At 43.5% G+C, this 25,698-nt stretch overlaps 1 protein-coding gene across 1 annotated transcript; it reads right to left on the bottom strand.

Annotated features, from left to right (window-relative positions):
• Window positions 1–69: 69 nt before the first annotated feature.
• Window positions 70–18,170, bottom strand: LOC137541777 (lysozyme C-like). Its single transcript, XM_068263275.1, has 4 exons — window positions 18,032–18,170; window positions 10,795–10,941; window positions 9,104–9,179; window positions 70–329 (listed from the first exon to the last, which is right to left on the bottom strand). Exons 1-4 carry the CDS (start codon window positions 18,153–18,155, stop codon window positions 185–187), a joined length of 492 nt encoding a protein of 163 aa, XP_068119376.1. The 5' UTR covers window positions 18,156–18,170; the 3' UTR covers window positions 70–184.
• Between the last annotated feature and the right edge of the window lie 7,528 nt (window positions 18,171–25,698).

Below are 25,698 nucleotides of genomic sequence, written 5' to 3'. Positions count from 1 at the left end.
CCTTAGTCATTTGTCCAGATCTATCATTGTGGGCTGTTAAGAAACAGACAATCTGTGGTCAATGCTGCAAAGAGTTTATTTGATTTGAGTATCCAGAGAGACAATTTTCAAAGGGTAAAAATTAATATAGGACAGGTGTATACATGGAGAGCAGGGAGATTTTTATTTTCACTGAAGGAAACATTTAATTTCCATGGGAACAGTCGTCATCATTATCGTCATCATCATCGTCATCATCAGGACCATCACTAGGACCACCATTAGGACCACTACATCCTCGTAGATAAGGTTTCAGGTCTTTGTTTTTACAGTTGATTGCAAAGACATCCCTTTTAGTGAAGAAAAAGAAAAACAGAAAACAAAAGTATAATTATTAGTAATAAAATGTTAATGATATATTAGAGAATGATGCTGATTTTTCAGGCCATTGGCTGTTCAAAGAAATGTAAAGTGCTTTTAAATCTGTTTTTTTTTTGTTGTTGTTGTAACTACGGTATGTACTATGTTTAGTTCTCTAAATAATAATTAAGATTTTTCCTGTTTTATGTAATTATTTTAGGAAAATATAAAATACAATAAATACATCATATATACAAACAAGAAAACTGTTCTGTCATCCAGGAACATTTCATAACTTGGATTGAAAAAGATGCAAAAAGGGGCGTGACTCAGTGAAATATTACATTTCCATTTAACTCTCTGCACACTCATATACAGAGGAAGTGAAGACCTGATACAGTTTGATTATTGCATAGATTCATTGCAAACAGTGTTGCCAACTCATCCCTTTAATTACTGACACATATGAATTATACAGGTTTTGTGGCTATGTAGATGCAGTTAAGGCACTGATTATGTGCAAATAGCCACAGAACCTGTATAACTTAAATGTGTCAGTAATTAAAGGGATGAGTTGGCAACACTGATTGCAAAGTAATGTACTGCACTGTGCAGAGAGTTGGTGCAATAGTTAGAGGCTTAGTGCATATGCATTTGCAGGGAGTTAAGTGAAAATATTTTTTAGCTCTATATATTGGCTTGACTACCAAATGTTGTAAGTCTGAAAGCTTTTTACTTTATTATTTTAGTAACAATACAAAACCTATAATAATACAGTAGCCAAAGTGTACGGACCATTGATGTAGCTGGTAGGGTCGGGTCATCATTAAAATTTGCATTTTTGACTGCCTTGATATTTTCATGTAAATATAATCCTTTTTCACAATATAAACATTTTCGCAAAAATAGGAACTTTCTTGAAAATGTATTTTCTTATGCTGAACTATGCTACTGTTGCGTGGATCGGGGGGTTGGCCTTAGAGCTGCGCAGCCGCACTAGCGGCTATGCGGACTGCGCAGCCGCGGCCAGCTCCGCCGGACATCTTGGTACAGGCTGGGGAGCCCGACCCGGGCCGCGCGGTCGGGGACCGTTCGGGGGGCTGTGCAGCGGCGGGGACCAGGCGGAACGGCACGGAGGGCGCGGACGGCGTCCTCCGTGCCTTACAAGCTGAGCAAGGTAGCTAACTTTTTTTATTATTTTTTTTTTAAATTGGCCTCGTAAGTCCTTTAAGGTGACCTGAAGTGAGCAGAGGTGCAGCATCTTCAGCCGCTGTATCCTCTGTTTCCCTTGCACCTTCACAGCCACCCTCCTCCACTCCGCCTCTCACCTTGAGCAGTTCCTGCTCTTCTGCCCACAGCAGCCAAGTGTCCGTAAAGGAAATATTGGAGCGGAAGAAGCCAATGTCTTCCAGTCACCCCCTTACCTGGCGTCTGACAGCTGGCTTGGCGGAACTGTTAGCCCGCCAGCTGTTACCATACAAGCTGGTGGACTCTGAGGCCTTCCAAAAATTTGTTGCGATTGGGACACCGCAGTGGAAGATACCAGGCCGCAATTATTTTTCCAAAAAGGCAATACCCAAACTGTACCGTGAAGTTGAAAGGCAAATGGTGTCATCTCTGGCACATAACTTTGGGTCAAGATTCCATCTGGCCATGGATGCCTGGTCTGCAGAGCATGGTCAGGGCAGGTATATTACTCATGGCACATTGGGTAAACCTGGTGACCGCTGGCAAGCAGGGAGTACGTGTCTGTGCAGCGGACCTAGTTGTGACACCTCCACGGCTTGCAGGCAGGCCTGCTGCCACCTCCTCTCCTTCTCCTCCTCCTGCTACATCCTCTTAGCTGTCATCGTCCTCCTCCTCGGCTGAGTGCTACTCTACTGCTTCCATTTCCTGAACACAGCCAGCTCCCCAGGGCCTATTCCGCATGCCAGGTACGATGGTGGCACGCCATCTTGGACATGTATTGCCTCAATGCCGAGAGTAACACCAGACCAGCACTCCTGGCCGCTCTGAACAAACAGGTGGATCAGTGGCTGACCCAGCACCAACTGGAGATCGGCAACGTGGTGTGTGACAATGGCAGCAATCTCATTTTGGCTTTAAGTTTGGGCAGGTTGACACATGTGCCCTGCATGCACATGTGCTGAATCTTATGATCCAACGATTTGTGAGTAAGTTCCCAGGCTTACAGGACATCCTGAAACAGTCCAAGAAGGTGTGTGCACATGTCAGGCATTCCTACACGGCCATGGTGTGCTTGACCGACATTCACAGGAGAAACTACTTGGCGGCGAGGCGCTAGATTTGTGATAGCCCAACTCGCTGGAATTCAACACTCCTCATGTTTGACCGCCTGCTAGAACAGGAGAAAGCAGTCAACGAGTATCTGTACAGCTACGGTGATAGGTCAGACTCTGGGGAGCTGGGGATCTTTTGGCCGAGGTACTGGACATTCATGCGTAATGCCTGCAGGCTCATGCGTCCGTTTGAGGAGGTGACAAACCTGGTGAGTTGCAGTGAAGGCCCCATCAGCCACCTGATCACATATGCTTTCTTCCTGGAGCATGCCATGCATAGAGTGGTGGATCAAGCTGTAGAGGAGTGTGAACAGGAAGAGGAGGAAGAGTTGTTTGAATCAGATTTGTCATCAACACCTGCAGCAGCACAGAGGAGGGGGAGGGAGGAGATGGAGGAGGAGTCGTCTGGGGAAGAGGAGTCAGAAGAGGAAGGTGGCTTTGAGGAGCAGATGGAAGAACAACTGCAGCAGGCGTCGCAGGGGGCTTGTGCTGCTCACCTTTCTGGGTACCCGTGGTATTGTTCGTGGCTGGGGGAAGGAGGAGAACTTACCTGACATCACTGAGGAAGAGCAAGAGGAGATGATTAGTAGGTCGGCATCCAACCTTGTGCAGATGGTGTCTTTCATGCTGTCCAGTAGGGATGCTCACTCAGATTTTGTGGAATTGAAATTTCCGAATTTCCGATCAGAAATCTGAATTTCCGATAGGAACTCGGAAAGCGGAAAACGGAACTCAGAAATCTACAGGAATACTGCTTAACTGCAATTCGGTAATATTAGGCCAATCACAGAACTCGGAAACAATGGATCAATCAGAGAATGCAGAAACCACTCAAAAGTATTTGGCCAATCAGAGAATGCAAAAAATGACAAAAAAAAAAACACTACTCGGAAATCAGATTTCTGTACAAATACTGCATTACCACAACTCGGTAATTTTAGCCAAATCACAGAACTCTGAAGCATTGGACCATTCAGAGAATGCAGAGTCAACTCGGAAGTATTTGACCAATGAGAGAATGCAGTAAATAACCAAAAAAAAAAAACAGTACTCAGAAATCCGAAATCGGTAACCGTTTAGAAATCCGGTAATCGGCATTGATGGAAATCGGAATTTCTGCAGAGTCGGAAATCTTGATCTTGATCCCTACTGTCCAGCCTGTTGAAGAAACACCGTAAAAATACTCAAGGGGAATGACCTGTACTGGGTGGCAACGCTACTAGACCCTCGGTATAAGCACAAAGTGGCGGAGATGTTACCAAATTACAAGTGAGCAGAAAGGATGCAGTACTTGCACAACAAGCTGGCAAGTATGCTTTACAGTGCGTTTAAGGGTGATGTCACAGCCCAACGGAAAAAAGGTGCCAGTAATTATCCTTCTCCATCCATGTCCACGCAGGCAAGGACAGGTTGCTCTAGCGATCTGATGATGATGTCGGACATGCGTACTTTCCTTAGTCCAACACATCACCACAGCCCTTCGGGATCCACCCTCCAACAACGCCTCAACTGGCAGGTAACTGACTACCTGGCGTGCGGATATAGACACTCTGAGCAGCGATAAACCCCTGGACTACTGGGTGCGCAGGCTTGACCTGTGGCCAGAGCTGTCACAATTTGCCATCCAACTTCTGGCTTGCCCCACCTCAAGCGTCCTGTCAGAAAGGACCTTCAGCGCAGCAGGAGGCATTGTCACTGAGAAGAGAAGTCGTCTAGGTCAAAAAAGTGTTCAGTACCTCACCTTCATTAAAATGAATGAGGTATGGATCCCGGAGGGCTACTGCCTGCCTGAAGACTAATGCTACGTACACACTTGCGATAACTATCGTTTGCAAGGAACGATAGTTACCAAACGAACGATATTGGAAAGATTGGAATGCAATGATGGGATGCAGCGATTATCATACACATTTTAACGATAGTTCTCGCAGAAAAGAACGATCAGAAGGAAATGTTGCGTACATATTTATATAAAATAAAAAAAAAACATTGACATGGAGTTACAATAGATACAAATATATGATTGTTAACTTGAAAACAAAGTTTAATTGAAATGAGCAATGTAACAATCTTTACGGCCGCGCTACAAAGGAAGTACTGAAGCTGGGCAGAATTCAACGCAGGCGCATTGGCCCTTGTAACGATCGTTCTCGGCCGATGTCTGTACACACCATAGTTTTGTAACGATTGTCGGTAGATACGATCCGTCAGGTTGGACATTTCCATCTTCCCGATGTCGTTCTTTTGTCGTTCGTGTTAATGATCGTTGGGTAAAGTTCTTTCCCCGATTGTCGGCGGAACAATCGTTAATGAGCTGTTTCAAACGACCATAGTCGCCAGTGTGTACGCAGCATAAGTCAGTACCCACACAGCATCTCTGCCTACAGGCTGCTTGACTGCCTTCTCCGCCACCACCAACAGGGTCCAGGACTCTAGGCGCCAGAGAAAATCTTGCACCCAGGTGCCAGGCACCCCAGGCTCACCCCTGCACACATGGTGATATTTGAGAAGTGAAATGAAGTTTATTGGATTTACAGAAAGTGTGCAATAATTCTTTAAACAAAATTAGGCAGGTGCGTAAATTTGGGCACCACAAAAAAGAAATGAAATCAATATTTAGTAGATCCTCCTTTTGCAGAAATTACAGCCTCTAAATGCTTCCTGTAGGTTCCAATAAGAGTCTGGATTCTGATTGAGGGTATTTTGGACCATTCCTCCTCTTTACAAAACATCTCTAGGTCATTCAGGTTTGATGGCTTCCGAACATGGGCAGCTCTCTTTAACTTACACCACAGATTTTCAGTTCTATTCAGGTCCCGGGACTTAGATGACCATTCCAGAACTTGTTCCTCTGCATGAATGCCTTAGTGAATTTTGAGCAGTGTTTAAGGTCGTTGTCTTGTTGAAAGATCCAGCCCCAGCGCAGCTTCAGCTTTGTCACTGATTCCTGGACATTGGTCTCCAGAATCTGCTGATACTGAGTGGAATCCATGCGTCCCTCAACTTTGACAAGATTCCCAGTGCCTGACAGCCGCACAGCATGATGGAACCACCACCATATTTTAATGTTGGCAGCAGGTGTTTTTCTTGGAATGCTGTGTTCTTTTTCCTCCATGCATAACACCCCTTGTTATGCTTAAATAACTCAATTTTAGTCTCATCAGTCCACAGCACCTTATTCCAAAATGAAGCTGGCTTGTTCAAATGTGCTTTAGCATACCTCAAGCGGCTCTGTTTGTGCTGTGGGCGGAGAAAAGGCTTCCTCTGCATCACTCTTGCTTACAGCATCTCCTAGTGTAAAGTGCCCAGAATGGTTAAACGATGCACAGTGACTCCATCTGCAGCAAGATGATGTTGTAGGTCTTTGGGGCTGGTCTGTGGGTTGACTCTGACTGTTCTTTCCATTCGTCGCTTTTATTTATCCAAGATTTTTCTTGGTCTGCCACTTCTAACCTTAACTTGAACTAAGCCTGTGGTCTTCCATTTCCTCAATATATTCCTATCTGTGGAAACAGACAGCTGAAATATCTAATACAGCTTTCTGTATCCTTCCCCTAAACCATGATGATGAACAATCTTTGTCTTCAGGTCATTTAAGAGTTGTTTTTAGACCCCCATGTTGCTACTATTCAGAGAAAATTAAAAGAGGAGGAAAACTTACAATTGACCCCCTTAAATACTCTTTCTCATAATTCTATTGACCTGTGTATGTAGGTCAGGGATCACTAAGCTTACCAAGTCAATTTGAGCTTCAATAATTAGTTCTAAAGGTTTTAAAATCAATAAAATGATGCACCTGCCTAATTTTATGTAAACAATTATTGCGCAGTTTCTGTGAATCCAATAAACTTCATTTCACTTCTCAAATATCACTGTGTGTGTCTCCTATATGATATATGTAACTGAAATTTTTTTATCGTAACAACCAACGATTTATACAGGAAAATCATGATGATTAGCAATGTTGCCCAAACTTTCGCATCCCACTGTATTTTTGCACATATTCTCTCGTGTGTGAAAATGTGTTTTCTCATGCCCATAGACTTTAATGCTAAAGTGTAGAGAAACCGAGAGCCCAATACAGTGTAGTATGTTATGCATAAATGAAGTAAAGGTTATCGTGAGAAAATTATACTCACAAACGTGGGTTACCACAAAGGCAACCACTGTATAGGCAGGTGAGGAGATTAGACCTGTCCTCACTCAGGGATATGACGTTGCTCTCTGTAGATGCGAAAGGGGGTAGATCACCCCTCCACCAGGGGTGGATACTGTATAGCAGTAGGAAAACAGAGGCGCCAGTATGATAAAAGCGGATAAAAACGTTAAAATTTGCTGGGAGGAAGTGGTGGACTTACCTCCATAAAGCAGACATGAAAGACTGTCTGAATAGTAGCAATCACATTTATTAAATAGTACCCCAAAAAAAGTGCAATGCGTTTCGCAGGCCCAGCCCGCTTCATCAGGCAATAAACGTTGGGACAAAACAGAATTTCGGCAATAGCAGGTGTAGCGCCTACTTTTTTGGGGTACTATTTAATAAATGTGATTGCTACTATTCAGACAGTCTTTCGTGTCTGCTTTATGGAGGTAAGTCCACCACTTCCTCCCAGCAAATTTTAAAGTTTTTATCCGCTTTTATCCTGCTGGCGCCTCTGTTTTCCTACTGCTATAGACTTTAATGCATTTGGTAAAAGTTATTTTCCCTTGCTCACATACAGTATTTTGGGGAAATTCTCATATGTGTGAAAATTTGACATTTTTGTGAAAAGTATGGCAAAGCTAAAATAACCATATTCACTGAGGGCTGATTCAAACTACAAGAGCATTTTACGCTCTAATGATTTTTAAAAGCTCTGGCCAATGCAATGCTATGGGATATTTTTACAAAATCGCATCACTCCAGTGTGAACACACACACAGGATAAAATTATCAAGAGGTTTTAAAATCACAAAGCGCTTAGAAAAGCTCTTGAAGTGTGAACCACCCCTTACAGTATCTCTAGTTTTTTTTAATACCTTTTTTAATACCTGTTATTCAGTTTAGCACTAAGCATCATGTAAAAAAAGCAATATATTAGTTTGATTTTATCGAACAAAAAATGTTTTACTAAGCATATATACTAAATTGGAAATCTCGTTTGGAAAAAATGTACCACTCATCATTTGTAAATTCCTGGAAGTGTCAGCATCAGAAGGGTACTTAACCTCCTTGCCGGTCTAATTAATCCAGCAAGGAGGCAGCGCAGAACTTTTTTTTTTTTTTTTAAATCATGTAGCGAGCCCAGGGCTCGCCACATGATAGCCGCTGAGAGGCGGCATCCCCCCACCCACAGCGATCGCCTTCGGCGATCAGAGTAAGCAGGAAATCCCGTTCAGAACGGGATTTCCTGCAGGGCTTCCCCGGTCGGCATGGCGATGGGGCGGGATGACGTCACCGACGTCGGGACGTCACAGGGAATCCCGATCCGCCCCTCAGCTCTGCCTGGCACTGATTGGCCAGGCTGCGCAGGGGTCTGGGGCGGGGGGGGGGGCGGCGCGGCGAATCGGCGGCAAGCGGCAGCGATCGCGTATGACACGCAGCTAGCAAAGTGCTAGCTGCGTGTAGGAAAAAAAATTATGCAAATCGGCCCAGCGTGGCCTGAGAAATCCTCCTGCGCAGGTTACCCCGAGCTGAGCTCGGGATAACCGGCAGGAGGTTAAGTAAAAAAAAAAAAAACAGGACTCTCTCTACATGAGCTAATATATAAAAGGAAAACATTAAGGGCATTTTTGCACTATGCATATTGCGTTACGTATCCTGAAAAAAAGAATCCCAACGCAACTGTCTTTAACCCTCCTGGCGGTTCATTTTTTCTGCCAAATAGGCAGAAATACATTTTTTGGGGTTTTTTTTTTGTTTCATGTAAAGCTACCAGAGTGGTCGCTACATGAAACACCACTAGAGGGCGCATGTGTCCCTCTAGTGCGATCGTCGCCGGCATCAATAGCAAACAGGGGAACTCGTATATAACGCGTTCCCCTGTTTGGCTTCTCCTGTCGCCATGGCGGCGATCGGAATGACGTCATGGACGTCAGCCGGCGTCCTGACATCAGACGCCTCCGATCCAGCCCATAGCGCTGCCTGGAACTCATTGGTCTGGGCAGCGCAGGGCTCTGGCGGGTAGGCCCTCTTCCGCCGATGCGTGCGGGCGATCAAGCTGTGCGTGCGGCTAGCAAAGTGCTAGCTGCGCGTACAGCACTTTAAATGGGATGAATCGCCCCACCAGGGCCTGAGATATCCTCCTACGCGGCATAGCCCGAGCTCAGCTCGGGCTTACCGCCAGGAAGGTTAATGCAGCTTTACAATATAAACGCATGACATTGTTGCAATGTGATGATATTTTGCCTTGCTATAGATGTAGTGTAAAACAGCTATTTGGATTATTCAGTGCTATATAGGAAATGTAAATGTATCCACGTACCATGCAATCAGTCCCTGACGCTTTTTAATTTCCACAGCACATTTAACGTCGTCATCAAAGGTCTCATCACGTAATGCTAAAAAGAAAAAAAATTATATTTATGAGCAGCTGAATTGAAGTTGACTGCAATGGATAATATAGGATACAAGTTTTTTCAACTTTAAATTGTTATCCATTTGTCAGTAATAAATACTGTACAAAAAAAAATAGGTTGGTGAAGAATGCCATAACAATAAAATGTTACATAAGCAGGGGTGTTTAATCAAAGGGTGGTCTATATCCGTAAAATAAAGAAAATACACAGTATCAGTATATACACAACACTCTGATTTCTTATGCTGAAAATATATACAGGTAGTCCTCGGTTAACAAACGAGATAGGGACTGTAGGTTCGTTCTTAACCTGAATCTGTTCTTAAGTTGGATCACTGTGCAATCTCTGTCCCCTGTACTTCCACTGTCCCCTTCTGTGCCTCCAGTGTCCTCCTCTGTGTCACCTCTGCCTTCTGTACCTGCTTATACAAGTTAAAAAGACATTTTTTCTTTGAATTTTTTAAAACCGATTTCCTCAAAAACTACAACTCCAATTTGAAAAAAAAAATGTTCCCATGGAAACACAGAATCTATGCCATTCGTATCAGCGGGTCGTTCGTAAGTCGGGTGTTTGTAAGTCGAGGACTACCTGTATTTTTTTTAATGTTAGACTACAGTATCAATCAAGTCTCTAATGTAGCAGAAGCAAAGAACCCTGGCAGTTTAAGACAGTCAAGCAGACAGCAGAGAGAGAAATCTTGTTTTTTTTATTATTATCATTTAAAGGGGCACTATGGCAACAAATTGTAAAATTTAATATATGTGCAAACATAGAGAAATAAGAAGTATTTTTTTTCCAGAGTAAAATGAGCCATAAATTACTTTTCTCCTATGTTGCTGTCACTTACAGTAGGTAGTGGAAATCTGACAGAAGTGACAGGTTTTGGACTAGTTCATCTCTTCATAGGGGATTCTCAGGGATTCATTTATTTTCAAAAGCACTTAGTGAATGGCAGTTGCTCTGTTCATCTGCCAAAAAACTGTGTAGCGAGCAGTGAAGCTGGCCAGCATCATTGTTTAAATCCTTTTTAGGGAATATCTTTATAAAGAATAAAAACCTTGCTGAGAATCCCCTATGAGGAGATGGACTAGTCCAAAACCTGTCACTTATGTCAGATCTCTACTACCTACTGTAAGTGACAGCAACATAGGAGAAAAGTAATGTATGGCTCATTTTACTCTGTAAAAAACATACTTCTTATTTGTCTATGTTTGCACATATTTAAATTTTTTCGCATAATATAATAGTTTTTGTTGTTGTTTTTTTTTTTTGGGGGGGGGGGGGGGGTTAAAATTCAAGAGTTAGGGTTTCATAAAAAAAACCTGTTTTATTGGGTGTTGGATTGGGATTGTTGCTGATTCCCTAACCATTCAGCAGTTCCTGATATGATCCAATATAACCTAGGTAAGAGTTGCAAATGCTGACAAACTGACTCGTAATAAAACCAAGCCAGACTTGCATGATATGTTATTCAGGGATCTACAGCTCTGGTGGAAAAATTAACACATATTCACCCCTTTAAAAATCTTAATTTTTATCGTCTCCTAAGTGTTTTACAGTCTGATGTTATTATTTTTATGTCAGTATTTTTTCTTACCAGAACATTCAACATTGCATTGGTTTGGACCTTCATGCTTAGGATCGTGGCACCAGTACTTGGCACTTATCTGAAGAACTCCATGGGTGACGTCGCTGGTTGAGCATTTTGGAAGAAACCGACTGCTGTAATCAGCGATGCACATAACTGGAGGGTAGAAAAAGATAATTTTTTAACAGTAAAGGGTGCCAATATCCCTGCCACTTTCAGTGTAGAGCAGTGTTATAAAGCTGTGTTTATGTAAAATATCCAATCACACGCAGAGCACTAGTCCCAGTTGCCTTTAAAGGACCACTCCAGCCAAAAAAGTAAGTCGTTAAAATCTGACAGACCTGAAAGGTGTTGTACTAGTCCATCTCCTCATGGGGTATTCTCAGGGTTTTCTTTGGTTTCAAAAGCATTTCCTGAATGGCATTTTAAGTACCTAACGACCGCCCCACGCCAATGGGCATGGCCGCGGCGGCAGCCCCAGGACCGCCTAACGCTAATTGGCATCAAGTCCTGGGGCCGGCTACTGCAGGATATCGCACGCAGGCTGCGCATGCATCTCCTGCTTGAGGGGCGGAGCCCCGCCCGGCCTTCAGTCTCCGAGCGGCGACTGTTAGACACGAAACCGCCGTCTTTTTTGCTAGTACAGCGCTGTGATCAGCAGCAGTGCTGTACTGGGGACAGCCGTGTGACATGGCTGTCCCCCTGGGGCACTTGAGAGCGATCGGCTCTTATAGGTAGAAACCTATGACAGCGGATCGCCAGAATTGGCTGGCTGGGGGGAGGGAGGGGTTTTAGAAAAAAAACAACAACATTTATTAATAAAAATGTAATGTAAATATGTATTAAAAAAATAATAATAAATACTGTGGGGGGGGGGGGGGATCAGACCTCACCAACAGGAAGCTCTGTTGGTGGGGAGAAAGGGGGGGGGGGGAATCACTTGTGTGCTGAGTTGTGCAACTATGCAGCTATGTGTCTTAAAGCTGCAATGGTCAATTATGTAAAAAATGGCCTGGTCTTTAGGGGGGTTTAACACTGCGGACTTCAAGTGGTAAAATAGAGAGATACCAGCCAGCCTCCCTATTCACTTACACACTACTTTGTAACTTAGACTTAGCAACTGTTCAGGAAATGCTTTTAACAATTAAAAAAAACAAAAATCTGAAAATCTGAAAATGCCCCATGAGGAGATGGACTAGTACAGTGGTTCCCAACCTTCTTCAAGTCGGGACACGTCATGCCAAACATCTCCGTGACACATCACATATGTATAAAAGAAAAATACTAATAATAATCACAAAATGAATGAAGAGAGTGCATTAGCCTGAATATGCTTAACCTCCCTAGTGTTTAATTTCTGCTGGATTTCTGTGCAAAAATTGATTCAATTAATTTTCGTGAAATTTTTGCTTGCAACTTACTAAAATCCATCAAGCAAGGGACTTGTATCTGTTTTGAGTATAATAAAAGTTTCTAAACAAAATCATGTCAAAAAATTAAATTAAAATTACGTCATTTACCGCCATTTATGGAAAAGCAGCATTTTCAACTTTATTTTTTCCACTGTCTGGAAGCAGCAGGGTCTGGTCGTTCTGGGGTCCATTAGCACCGCACTCCTGTGTCCCCCTACGGGATGAAAAATGACGATCGCTGGGAATCGCCGCTGAAAGTCGACAAATACTTTTCTGCACGCTTGCAGAAAAGCATTTGGACGAGACTCTGGGCAGGTGATTGAAACATGCGCCTGAACCAGCCCTAAAGGTCCATACACACGCTGGTCTGAACTCTGAGTGCTGCACCATAACAACTGCCATCATGGTGGTGGTGGTGGTCATTATGGTGAGACCAGCGTGACTACATCAGAATCAGAATTTTATTTCCGCCAAGCACGACTGGGTCGTGCACGGAATTGGGCTTGGCGCAGAGCAGGGCTTAGATATAGGAAATGACATACACCAAAAACACGATAGTGGATAGAAAGCATCAGACCACACACAATACAGTAATTACATAACAGAAACATTTTACACAGAAAAAAAAAAAAAAGGCGCACAATGATTGCATGAAGATCCGGCTTCCAGCGGGTGAGGAGGTGCGAAGAACAATGCCGTTGGGTCATGCTTAGGCATAGCTAAAGGTCCGACATGCCAGATCTTTAGGTATCATCATTGGGCCACTGTACACACTCTGGTCTGCTGCACAACTCTTAGCCATGGTGGTCGTTGTAGTCCGTCACGGCTGAGTTCAGACCAGTGTGGCAATAAGTGTCATTCTCTGTACAAAATACAGTACAGTATTAGAGTCTAGAAGTTTTCTGTAATGCTTCTGTAATTTTCTGTAATATGTGCTTACTGCCGGTAGGTGGTGCACATACACCATTATAACTCTTTCCAGGCCAGTTTTCAGCGTGGACGAACCAATCTCATCTATACTGACTGTAACAAGTTTTTTAACAAGTCAGCCTCATTACCACCAGGGAGGCTACAGACCACATCCAGCCAAAAAAAGGTCTGAATGGCAATACATATATGTAGTCTAGGCACTGTGTAGAGTTAGATGAACATATAAAGTTTACGTTTGGTATACAGTATCATATTGGATAGAACAGACTCACATTTATATCTGTAAGCACTTCCTTATTCCTCCTAAAGCAGAAAGCATTGTGCCCTCCTCTTCAGCCTGCTTAACTCCCCTGCCCCTCCCTGCCCTGCTATCTGCCTGCCTGGATTAAATTACTTCTCTTTTCACAAACAGTAGTACAGAGAAGAGACAGGAAAACTACAGCAGCCTAGCTTATCATGTCTGTTTACTATAATTCTTATTTCAGATGTTTGACTGTCTTCCTCGCAGGGCCGGGCCGAGGCATAGGCTGGAGAGGCTCCAGCCTCAGGGCGCAGTGTAGGAGGGGGCGCACAATGCATTCAGCTGTCATTCCTAGTTGTGTTTGAAGCAGAAAGAAATAAGAAAAGGTGATACATAGCAGTGACTGCAAGCCAGATAACTAGATATTAAGGTGTTGGGGAGGTTGTGGGCCCTGTGGCGCCTTTTAGTCTAATAGCAATCAGTGTGTGACGGCTGGGGTGGGAGGGATGGAGGGGCGCATTTTGGTGTCTCAGCCTTGGGTGCTGGAGGACCTTGTCCCGCCTCTGCTTCCTCGATTACCACACATGGACATGAGGGGTGGAGTTATGACATCAATCCCCCAGCATCCTTTGCACCTGTGGTCTGCAAAGTAAAAAAAAAAAGGCCCTGGGCCCAATTTCACACTAGGGGCGGGGAACTGTAGTTTATAACTTAGGTACTCTTTAAAAACGAGACCTCACACCTTTCAGGAATATTGATAAAGATAATCAGTGGGACAGTTGGGCCTGCTAAGAAGCACACATTGGGGTTTATTCATAAAGCTTTATTGCATTCGGTAATGCAGAAAACAGCTGACTTTACCAAGCACTAAGGATAATGTCAATTCATAAACCCTTTTTCCTCATGAAAAGCTGAAATTACCGAGCAGTGCTGTAAATTACTGACTTGTGTGGTAATTACCTCAACACATGTCAGTAAATGTCAATTCATAAATCAGACAACAAGTGGTAATAGCCGCACGAAGCATTACCGTATGCTTTGAAGTGGCACAAAGAATGTGGAGAGTAGACTGTGGGAGCGTGACTCAGAGGCAGAAGCAGAGTCAGCTGTGATTGACAGGAGCAGGGAGCCAATAGAAACAGCCCCTGTTCTCCTGCAAGTCTGAATGGTGGAATCTGATAGGACCACCCGCAGCCTTCACTAGTGGAACAGGCTTTTAAATCCCCCAGGCAGCAGCAGAGCGAGATAGGAACAAAACAGGCATCCACTGAATACCTTAGGCTATGTGACTGTTTAACCTTTCGGGTTCCTGTTAGAAGCTGGAGGGTGAAATCACCCAAGCAGGACATGTGTAAAGTTTCTTGGAAGTTAATCTAAGCTGTTACAATTAAATAGAATGTTAAGAAAGACTAATTGACAGATTCAGAACAAGCAGAGGCAGTCTAACAAAACATGTACATCTAAAGGGATGTCGGCATGCCTCGCAATGCCCTCACTGTGTTACCATAAAGGCTTTTGTCAATGGGCTTTGGTAATTTACTATACTTATCGCACCTGTGAAAATTTTTATGAATTACCAAACAAAAGTCTAGAAGACCGAATGAGGTATTTTCCCGACAAGATTTATTTCGCACAGCCTTTTTATGAATTAATGGCATTTTCTGTGACTGTGGTCTAACATTTGACAAACCCACCTGTGGCTCCATTTCTAATGAGATGTAATCTAATTTTAGATTTAATAGCATTAAGAGCGCTGAAAATGCCTGCTATGCTAATCAATGGCTGTTGCTGTTGCTGGCACAGTGGTGGCAGCTAATCAAAGGCTGTTACTGGCATAGTTGTGGCAGCTCATCAGAGGCTGTTACTGGAACAGTAGTGGCAGCTAATCAGAGGCTGTTACTGGCACATTAGTGGCAGCTATTCAGGGGTTGTTATTTGCCCAGAGGTGGCAGCGAATCGGAGGCGGTTACTGGCACATTAGTGGCAGCTAATCAGGGGTTGTTTTTGGCACAGTGGTGGCAGCTAATCAAAGGCTGTTACTGGCCTAGTTGTGGCAGCTCATCAGAGGCTGTTACTGGCACAGTGGTGGCAGCTAATCAGAGGCTGTTACTGGCTCAGTTGTGGCAGCTCATCAAAGGCTGTTACTGGCACATTAGTGGCAGCTATTCAGGGGTTGTTATTTGCCCAGAGGTGGCAGCTAATCAGAGGCTGTTACTGGCACATTACAGTGTTTTAAAAGTAACTGCAGCTCTGTCTTCTGACGGCGCCGAAGTTACTCACTGAGCGCTGCTATAGATATAATTCCTATTACAGTCTATGGTGGCGCCGGCTAAAATTATTAAAAACATCATTTTTTTTCCATCCGAAAGAGATGAAATTACTTTTAGAACTTCACCTGCTGGTTTTGCATGTTTTGCACCTAGAAAGAAAATCTTTGCTTTAGGGCCCATTCCCACTAGGGCAATTAGCGGGCTATCCCCGCTAATCGCCAAAGCACTAGTGCTTTTTAAAGCGCAATACTAATGGCAGTGATCTCACTGCCGCAGTTGCTACCTATCGCAGGTAATTCGACATTAGCGACAATCGCAAAACGCAGTGCATGCAGCATTTTACTACAATTCTAGCGTGATCTCTATACAGTGCTTAAAAAGCACTAATCACCATCGCTCTGAAATCGCAAGAGTGTACAGTCATTTTATCGCTTTAATCGCAGTAAAATCACCTGCGCAACACGCTAGCATTAAGCGCTAGGGTTTTGCGATTGCCAGTGTGAATGGGCCCTAACCACTGCGTAGCAAAAGATAAGCTACAGAACCATATTGAATTAAAAGGTCTTAATTATCACCAGTCATCGGGTAATGAGATATAGTAACTAGTGACAAGTGAAATAATGATATCTAATATCAAAAATGCAGGCTTTTCTATTACATTTATTTTTATCGTGCTGTGGTGCTTCGTAGACCAGCATTATTTAAAGTGAACCCAAAGTGAAAATAAACTGATGAGACAAACAATTGTATTCATGCTCCTACTCCTAAAAATGACTTTTTTAGATATCTCATAGTATTATTTTATATGTGAGCCAAAGGAGGGGGAGGAAAAGGGGAGAAAATCGTTGGCACTGGAGCTAAGGACAGCTGACGCTGGATAGGTCTAGGGCAGGATTTACACACACTCTCTTCTCTTGCTTCTCTGGTGCAAACTGCGTGCTCTGATCAAAAATGGAGAGTAGATATTCAAAAACAAGGAGAAGGAAAGCTGATCGGCACTGCAGGTGCTTTATTCCATATGCAGGCCTCCGTTGAAGCGCATTGACAGCGCGAAACGGCCGTCAGGCATCTACCCCTGGCACCCACCGCACCACCACACCACTCTCCATCTCAGGGTATGTAAGTATTTTATCTCTGCATTTTGTGTACTGAATTTGTGCCTGCATATGGAATAAAGCACCTGCAGTGCCGATCAGCTTTCCTTCTCCTTGTTTTTGCGTATTATTTTATATGTAAACATTTACAAACTAGATTGAATGTTTTACTGTCTCTGCCCAGTGGCAGCCTAATAAGTGTCCCAGAGTTACAAAAAGGTCAATAAGGTCAATAGTTCATGGATTTTATCTCCGCCTGCCCTCAGTTGTTTTCTTCCAGGAAAACATTATGGCTGTAATCTGCTTATCAGCAATGTTTGCTATATTCCCAACAAGTAAATGACAAGACAGAAGCTGTCATTCCACATATAAAAATTAACTCTTTCAGGCAGCAAAATAAAGCAAGTAAAACAGCCCGGTTATTCATATGTTTGCACTGTACATACACGTTTTTCTCATCCTCTTACTTGTCGCCTCAGGTACACTTTAAGTCATATACCAAAATCATCTAGTCCTGTGGAATTCATATAGTCCTTTCAGATGGCCACCCTTAAAGTGGATCCGAGATAAACTTTTACACATTGCATAATTGTGTTCCTTTCATATAGTTTATATGGCATTCCTCAAGCCAAATACTTTTTTTGTTTTGTTTTAATACTCTAATTCCCTATAAACTTAACAAGCCTCGCCCACAGCTCTTTTTGTGCCTTCGCACTGTAGCAAGGGCTTATGGGAGCTCAGTCTGGGCAGGAGGAGGAAGAGGTTACTAGCCATTGGTTTCAGAGGCAGAGGGGAGGAGGGAGAAGGAGAGGGGACTGGATTTACACACAGGCAAGCTGATAGCATCTCCAGCCCTCAGCCTGTGACATTAATGTGACAAACAGAACATGGCTGCCCTTATTGTATCACAGGAGTAAATAATCATAAACTTTTGAAGCTGTTTGCAGCTAGATTTGCTATGTAAACTATCTAAACTTTAGATAAGATATATAGACAAGTTACTTGTTATAGTTCGTTTTTCATTTGTCACCATGGGCTCGATTCGCAAAAGCGTGATAACTCAGTTATCACGCCTAAAAACTCAGTTATCATGCCTAAAAGCTTTGCAAGTGCAAACCAGGGTTCTAAGTAGTTTGCACCCTAGTCTGCACTGTAGTTTACATGTGCAAACTAGAGTGCAAACTACTTAGCACCCTAGTTTGCACGTGCAAAAGTTTTAGGCATGATAACTTTGGGATGGAATGTGCGCAAATAAAAAAAATAAAAAAACTAATGACAACTTTTCAGAGATTTACTTACATTCTGCTACCTCATTCTTTTTTAAGCCGTGTTTCTTCAGAGATTTCAGAAGTTCACATCTTGGGGTATGGTTTGTGCCAGCAACCACCACTGCCAGGATGAGCACAATGATGGTCTTCATCATGAGAGCGTTGTGAGGTTCACTGGTCCTGTCCTTATTTATAGGCCAAAGCTGTGATGACACAATGCAGCTGATACGGGCCAACTGATGAACAATGGTTACAAGTCCCTGGGGCAACAGTAAAACATGATTTTGTCAGTGCTTCTTGGTAAACAATTAGGTACTCTTTGCCTTAGGGTTTGGCAATGGCAAGTGTTGAGTGTATTGGTAAATTAAAAATAATAAGTGAAGATCTACTTTCCTGTACATTAGTTTGTAGTGCTGTTTATTAAATTTAGAATGGGGTCATGATGGCAGTACATGAAGACAAATAATTTCTTCTGTAGGACAAGCAATATCGTAGGAAATACATAACTAAGTTGGAAGTTATGAAATTAATTAATTCAATAACACAACAACTCCTAAAATAACATTCAGCATGTATCTGCACTAATAAGTTAAAGGCATTAAGACAGTGGGCCTTCTGATGCCTAGCAATGCTTGTCAACATGGCCACACAATACAGGTTGACTTCATAATGACCATTTTAGCAGTTGACCAAGATACTGATCATTCATTTCAACAATGAAGCTTACTTGGAGTCAGTTTTGAGTAAGACACTATTTTAGGAAGGGGTGGTGTTGGGGGGGGGGGGGGGGGGGGGGGTGTTTAAAAAGGGAAGAGAACACTCCAAAAAGTAGCAGTGGGACCTGGCTTGCCAGCCAAGGAATGATCTCGCTTGTATTCATGGCTGATAAACCCTCATGGGTCTATCAGTAGTGAAGCAGTAGTCAAACTCTAGCTGGGGACTCCGGCTGAGCGGCTCCTCTGATGTGTTCCCATTTGATGGGCTCTGTAGAATCAGGAAGCCACTCACTGCAGTGGCAACTTGTGCCTGTGTGAAGGCAGGAAGCCTCTGAATAGGCTAGCCACAGCAGTGAGAATGCTGCCTTTTATCTGGCTCAAGGCAACAGTGAGGGTGATGGTGGCTCCGTGCCTGCAAGTAAGAGCTGTGCACAGAGGTGTAGCTATGGGTGGGCAAGGGGAACACATGTACCCCCAAGTGAGTGAGAGGCAGCTCGCTGGTTGCCCGAAGTGATCCTGCTACTCTCCCTCCCTCTGCAGAGAAGTGCAGAAGTGTCAAAAGCACTATAGGGGGTAACTGGCTAACTATAGTGGGTTCAGTGGCGATCCACAGCGCCGCTGTGAAGAAAGGAGAGCGGCTTTGGCTTGGCTCCAACAGCAACGCAAATACTGGTAGTACTTTACTACCAGTATACGTGTTGCTACTGGAGCCGTGCCACTCTCCTTTCTTCAGAGTGGAGGACTGGACTTGAAGGTAGAGGCGAGGCAAGGGGGACACAGGTCGTATTGCAGGAGGTGGTGGCTGGGGGGGACCAGGCTAACCTATACTGGGCAAACCTACCTACCTAACCTATACTGGAGACACCTACCTGACTAACCTATACTGGGAGCACCTACCTGGCTAACCTATACTGGGGGTAACTATACCTGGCTGTCTATCCTGGGGGCAACTATACCTGGCTAACCTATACCGGGGGCATCTATACCTGGCTAACCTATACTGGGGGCAACTATACCTGGCTAGCTATACTGGCAGCAACTATACCTGGCTAACCTATACAGGGGGCACCTATTTTGGGAGAACCTATCTGGCAAACCTATACTGGGGGCAACTGTACCTGGCTTTCTATACTGGTGGCAACTATCCTTGGCTAACCTATACTTTGGGGCAACTTTACCTGGCTAACCTATACAGGGGGCACCTAACAAGCTAACCTATACTGGGGGCGACTATACCTTGCTATCTATACTGGGGACAACTATACCTATCTAACCTATACATGGGCACCTACCTGGCTAACCTATACTGGGTGCAACTATTCTTGTCTATCTATACTGGTGGCAACTATCCCTGGCTATCCTATACTTGGGGCTACTTTACCTGGCTAGCTAGACTGGTGGCAACTATACCTGGCTAACCTATACAGGGGGCACCTACCTGACTAACCTATTCTGGGGGCAACTATACCAGGCTAACATATACAGTGGGCATCTACCTGGCTAACCTATACTGGGGGAAACTATACCTGGCTTTCCTATACATGGAGTACCTAAACCTTGCTACCTACTTAGCTATACTGAGGGTGTTTATTTTTTTGGTTGCACCTGCATCTATAACATGCAGCGCAAATTGTGGGGTGCAGTGCGATCATTCCAAATCGGGGTGTGCATCCTCACAAATTTGCCTCAGGCAGCAAAAAGTCTACAGTAGAACTGGGCCTGGTCGAGGGAAGGGGTCACCAGTATGAGGAGGGTGTGGCAAGGGCAAGCTGAAATAAGGCATGAGATGGTTGTGCATTGACTTTCAAAGCCTGGACTTTTTGTGTGTGTGTTTTTATTCCACAATCAAAAACACATTAGATCTGACAGCCACTATTAATCAATGGCCTCATCCATCATGCTGGTGATAGGGCAAGTGAAAATTTATCACCACACATCGATTGGTGTTTTAAGTGTTGATTCACTAATGTACTTGCGTTATTAAACCGGAACTGTTTGGCATAAAATAAAAAAATCAATTCTTTATTTTTGTCTGGTAAACAAGTAATAGGGATGCTAACCACGCAATCCAAAAGTTAAAAATCACTCTTATTTTCCTTGTCCATAAGTTTTCCTGGCTCTTACTTGGTACATCTGCTGCACAAAGGAAGTTGCAGGGCATGCTGGGTATAAGGAACCTGTCGGTTTCCGCCGAGACCCGGGCAGAATCCGTGGCTTCCGGGTCTCATCGCTTGTTCCCTGCTAGAGGCGCTGTGGCACAGACACAGGCAGCACATTCTGATAGGTGGAGGGCGCGTTCCCAGTACACCCTCCGCAGATGTAAACAATAGTCAGCTGACTCCAGTCAGCTGATAGTGTGGTGTCATCTGATGTGTGATTGGATGTGTGGAGTGTTACCGGCCACTGATTGGATGAAAGCTGTATTTAAACCTGCAGAGAGCTCCCATTCATGGCCCCTGATAAGCATAGCTGTGGCTAGTTGCTGGGTGTGCTCTCACTTTGATTGATTACTGGACCTTGACCCTTGGCTTGTATTTGACTATTCTTGTCTGCTGTTATTAACCCTTGCTTGATTCCTGGGAACTCTTGCTTACTGCCTGGACTGACCTCTGCCTGTTTACTGGATACCCTTGCCTGCCGCCTGGACCGACCTCTGCCTGTTTACTGGATACCCTTGCTTGCCACCTGGACCGACCTCTGCCTGTTACTGGATATTTTTGCACGCTACTTGTACTGGACACTAAGTATACGTGAACTAATCCTTGCCAGTTGTTGAATAACCTTGCATGCAGACTTTTTATGAACTCTCTCATATATTACCTGGATCATCCATTACCTGTTGAATAACCTTGCATGTGGACTTTGCACAAACTCTCTCCTAATACCTGGAACCTTACTGCCTGTTACTGATACATCTGTCTTTATTAACAATCGTCGCTGAGAGCCTCATCCACCTGAATCAAGGTAATAACCCTGTGTGATACTAATGAACTATTGAACTGTGTTACTAGCCTCATTAGGCTTCTAGCAGGTTATTGTCCTCTCTAATTCTGCAGTCTGTATGCATTGCACGTTAAGACCTGGGGGTAACCGTAGTCAGAAGACAAATAACGTGTCCTGTTCATGTGGGGGCTTGTATCTAGGTGAAGACGTGGGCCGGGCTCAGAGCCACAGTAATAGATTGGGGCATAGAGACTGATTGGGGACATAACCTGTCACCTGCGATTCCCTTCAATAATAGTGAATAGAAATCGCAATGTGATTCTGTATTTTCATTGTAAACCATGTGTTATAATTCTGAGGTAAATCACAAAACCTTGATGACAACATCACAGTGCAGTCTATGCACTCCTAAAGACCTTACGAATCATGTTGCATTGTGTTCCTGAAAACGCAGCGAAAATTATCATATGTGGGAAAGAGGCCAGCTGCTGAGAGGGCAACAGCCTGGACTGCTGAAGTATTTATATAGCCATACCACAGTCAACAAAAGGATTCTAAAAGACTGTATTTCTTCTCTTATCACTTATCTTAATACGTGATGTCATATTTATTATTTTCAAATGGTACAGTTACACCTTGAGGGAGCAATAAATATAGTAGCAATAAAATATATGTGAACCCTTTGGAATTATATGGATTTCTGCACAAATTGGTCATAAAATGTGATCTGATCTTCATCTAAGTCACAACAATAGACAACCACTTGAGGACCACAGTCTTTTCGCCCCTTAAAGAGACTCTGTAACAAATTTTTCAGCCTTAGTTCTTCTATCCTATAAGTTCCTATGCCTGTTCTAATCTGCTCTGGCTTACTGCAGTCTTTCCTAACTGCACTGTCTCTGTAATAAATCAATGTATCTTTCCTCTGTCCTGTTTGTCGGGCTAAAGCTTGATTGTGTGGAATGTGCAGGGCTGCTTGTGATTGGTAGAAGCGATACACACCCTCTGCAGGCCCCCTGCATACTCTGAATGACTCACACTCTATGCTTAGCTGAGCCTATTAGAAGCTGGTTAGTTTGTTTGTAAACACTGCCTAAAACTGTTAATTACAAGCCAGGATTGCAGCAGAGAGTGGCAGAAACAGCACAAAGGGGCACAGGAGAAAATAATGAATAGAATGGTATGCTTTTTATTGTAAGAATATTAGAGTACAGATTCTCTTTAAGGACCAAAGCCTTTTTCTCCATTCAGACCACTGCAGCTTTCACGGTTTGTTGCTCGGTCATACAACCTACCACCTAAATGAATTTTACCTCCTTTTCTTGTCACTAATACAGCTTTCTTTTGGTGCTATTTGATTGCTGCTGCGAGTTTTACTTTTTATTATATTCATCAAAAAAGACATGAATTTTGTCAAAAAAATGATTTTTTTTACTTTCTGTGCTGACATTTTTCAAATAAAATAAAATTTCTGTATACATTTTTGTCCAAATTTATTGTGCTACAGGTCTTTGATTAAAAAAAATCCATTCAGTGTATATTTATTGGTTTGGGTAAAAGTTATAGCGTTTACAAACTATGGGGCCAAAAGTGAATTTTCCCATTTTGAAGCATCTCTGACTTTTCTGACCACCTGTCAGGTTTCATGAGGTACTACAATTCCAGGATAGTATAAATACCCCCCAAATTACCCCAATTTGGAAAGAAGACATCCCAAAGTATTCACTGAGAGGCATGGTGAGTTCATAGAAGATTTTATTTTTTGTCACAAGTTAGCGGAAAATGACACTTTGTGACAAAAAAAAAAAAAGTTTCCATTTCTTCTAACTTGCGACCAAAAAAATGAAATCTGCCACGGACTCACTATGCTCCTCTCTGAATACCTTGAAGTGTCTACTTTCCAAAATGGGCTCATTTGTGGGGTGTGTTCACTGTCCTGGCATTTTGGGGGGTGCTAAATTGTAAGCACCCCTGTAAAGCCTAAAGATGCTCATTGGACTTTGGGCCCCTTAGCGCAGTTAGGCTGCAAAAAAGTGCCACACATGTGGTATCGCCGTACTCAGGAGAAGTAGTATAATGTGTTTTGGGGTGTATTTTTACACATACCCATGCTGGGTGGGAGAAATATCTCTGTAAATGACAATTTTTTGATTTTTTTTTTACACACAATTGTCCATTTAGTAATTAGTGGGTATTTAGAGGAGCGAACAGATGTAAACAATGCACTTGGGAGGTGATCTGACGGCGGGTCTGCAGGCGATCTTATGGTGTGGGTGGGTGATCAGATTGCCCGCAAGGGGCAGGTTGGGGGCTGATTGATGGGTGGCAGTGACAGGGGGTGATTGATGGGTGGCAGTGACAGGGGGTGATTGATGGGTGATTGATAGGTGATTGACAGGGGCCCTGTTCGGCCGGCCATTGAGCAGTTCGGGCGAACCCGAACAATTTGGCCGAACACCATTAGGTGTTCGGCCGAACTCGAACATCACCCGAAGAAGGTGATGTTCTGCAGAACCCGAACAGTGGCGAACACTGTTCGCCCAACACTAGCACAAGGTTGGAGCTGTTTATGTCTGAATTCCCATTCCTGATTGGTGTTGTTTTAGGATAGAGCTGTTTTGATGGCGAGTGCTGGCTTTGGACAAACAGGACCTCAGTTTTGTCAGCATTCAGTTTCAACCAGTTATCATTCATCCATGCCTGTAGCTCAGCTAAGCAAGAGTTTATTTTTGGAATAGGGTCTGTTCCACCAGGTTTGAAGGACAGGTATAGCTGTGTGTCATCGGCATAGCAGTGGTACGTCAGGCCATGACGTTGGATAAGTGTACCGAGTGGCAACCTGTAGATTGCAAACAGCAGAGGGGATAGGATTGATCCTTGTGGCACTCCAAATTGTAGAGGTGCAGGTTTGGACATTATAGGACCTAGGGATACTCTATGTGTTCTGTCAGTCAGGAATGATCTGAACCACTGGAGGACTGATCCACTGATGACACAGTACTTCTGCAGTCTGTTAAGCAGGATTTCGTGGTCAACTGTATCAAAAGCCGCTGAGAGATTCAACAGGATTAGGATGGAGCATTCCCCTCTGTCCCTTGCCATGAGCAGATCGTTGCAGACTTGGATGAGGGCTGTTTCACAGCTGTGGTGTTTCTTAAAGCCAGACTGTAGAGGGTCCAGGATGTTGTTTACTGACAGCCTGGTTTCAAGTTGCAGATAGACCGCATTTTCAATAACTTTACCTAAGAAGGGGAGGTTGGAGACAGGTCTGTAGCTGCTCATAGCATCTGGACCCATGAAAGGTTTTTTTTTTGTTATACTTATTTTATTTTCAAAAATACTGATTTCACTATATTACAATTTGTCCACATTTTGACAATGTTACAAATATCCAACCAGTAGAAAATAGTGCAACAGAGGTAAACTGCGAACGTGGAAGAGTCTTGGTCAGAATCTTATTTAAGTGAAAACATGAATAAACCAGATAAGTCCTAAGAAGGCAAAAGTCTTAGCTCATAGGAGAGCGTTTTCAGATGTGATGTTGATTGTAGTTTAAGTCTTCGCTGTGGAGGATAGAGAGTATCACATTGCCAACACGAGGGGTTGGATGCAGATTAAATTGTGTAAGAGTCACAACTTGAGAGAGGAAAGAAGAGAAAAGAAGAAAAGACAATTGTATCTACATAGAAGTATATAGAAAAGTGGGGCCACTCTGATACTACTCTGACCTATGCTTCATAGAGGAATTGTATGGGTGTTACCAAGGGCCTGGGCTGTGTATCGTCTAAGGTGGATGGTAAGTAGGAGAGGAATAGGGCCATGAATCCCAAATTTTATGGAAATTTAATTCCGTATCTCTCAGTGATGCTGTGAGTTGTTCCATATTTTTTGTCCAGTTAATTTTATGAATGACTTCTGATATATCAGGGGGTGCTAATTTTTTCCAATTGGACGCAATAGTTAGTCTAGTAGCAGTTAGTATGTGGGTAATTAGACGGTTGGAGTGTTTGGGAACTTTTTTCAAAGGTTTGCCCAGGAT

This window comes from Hyperolius riggenbachi, chromosome 12 (genome assembly GCF_040937935.1).
Source record: "Hyperolius riggenbachi isolate aHypRig1 chromosome 12, aHypRig1.pri, whole genome shotgun sequence".
Taxonomy (NCBI): Eukaryota; Metazoa; Chordata; class Amphibia; order Anura; family Hyperoliidae; genus Hyperolius; species Hyperolius riggenbachi.
Note: the sequence above shows the minus strand (reverse complement) of the source record. Positions and strands in the feature narration are given on the sequence as shown.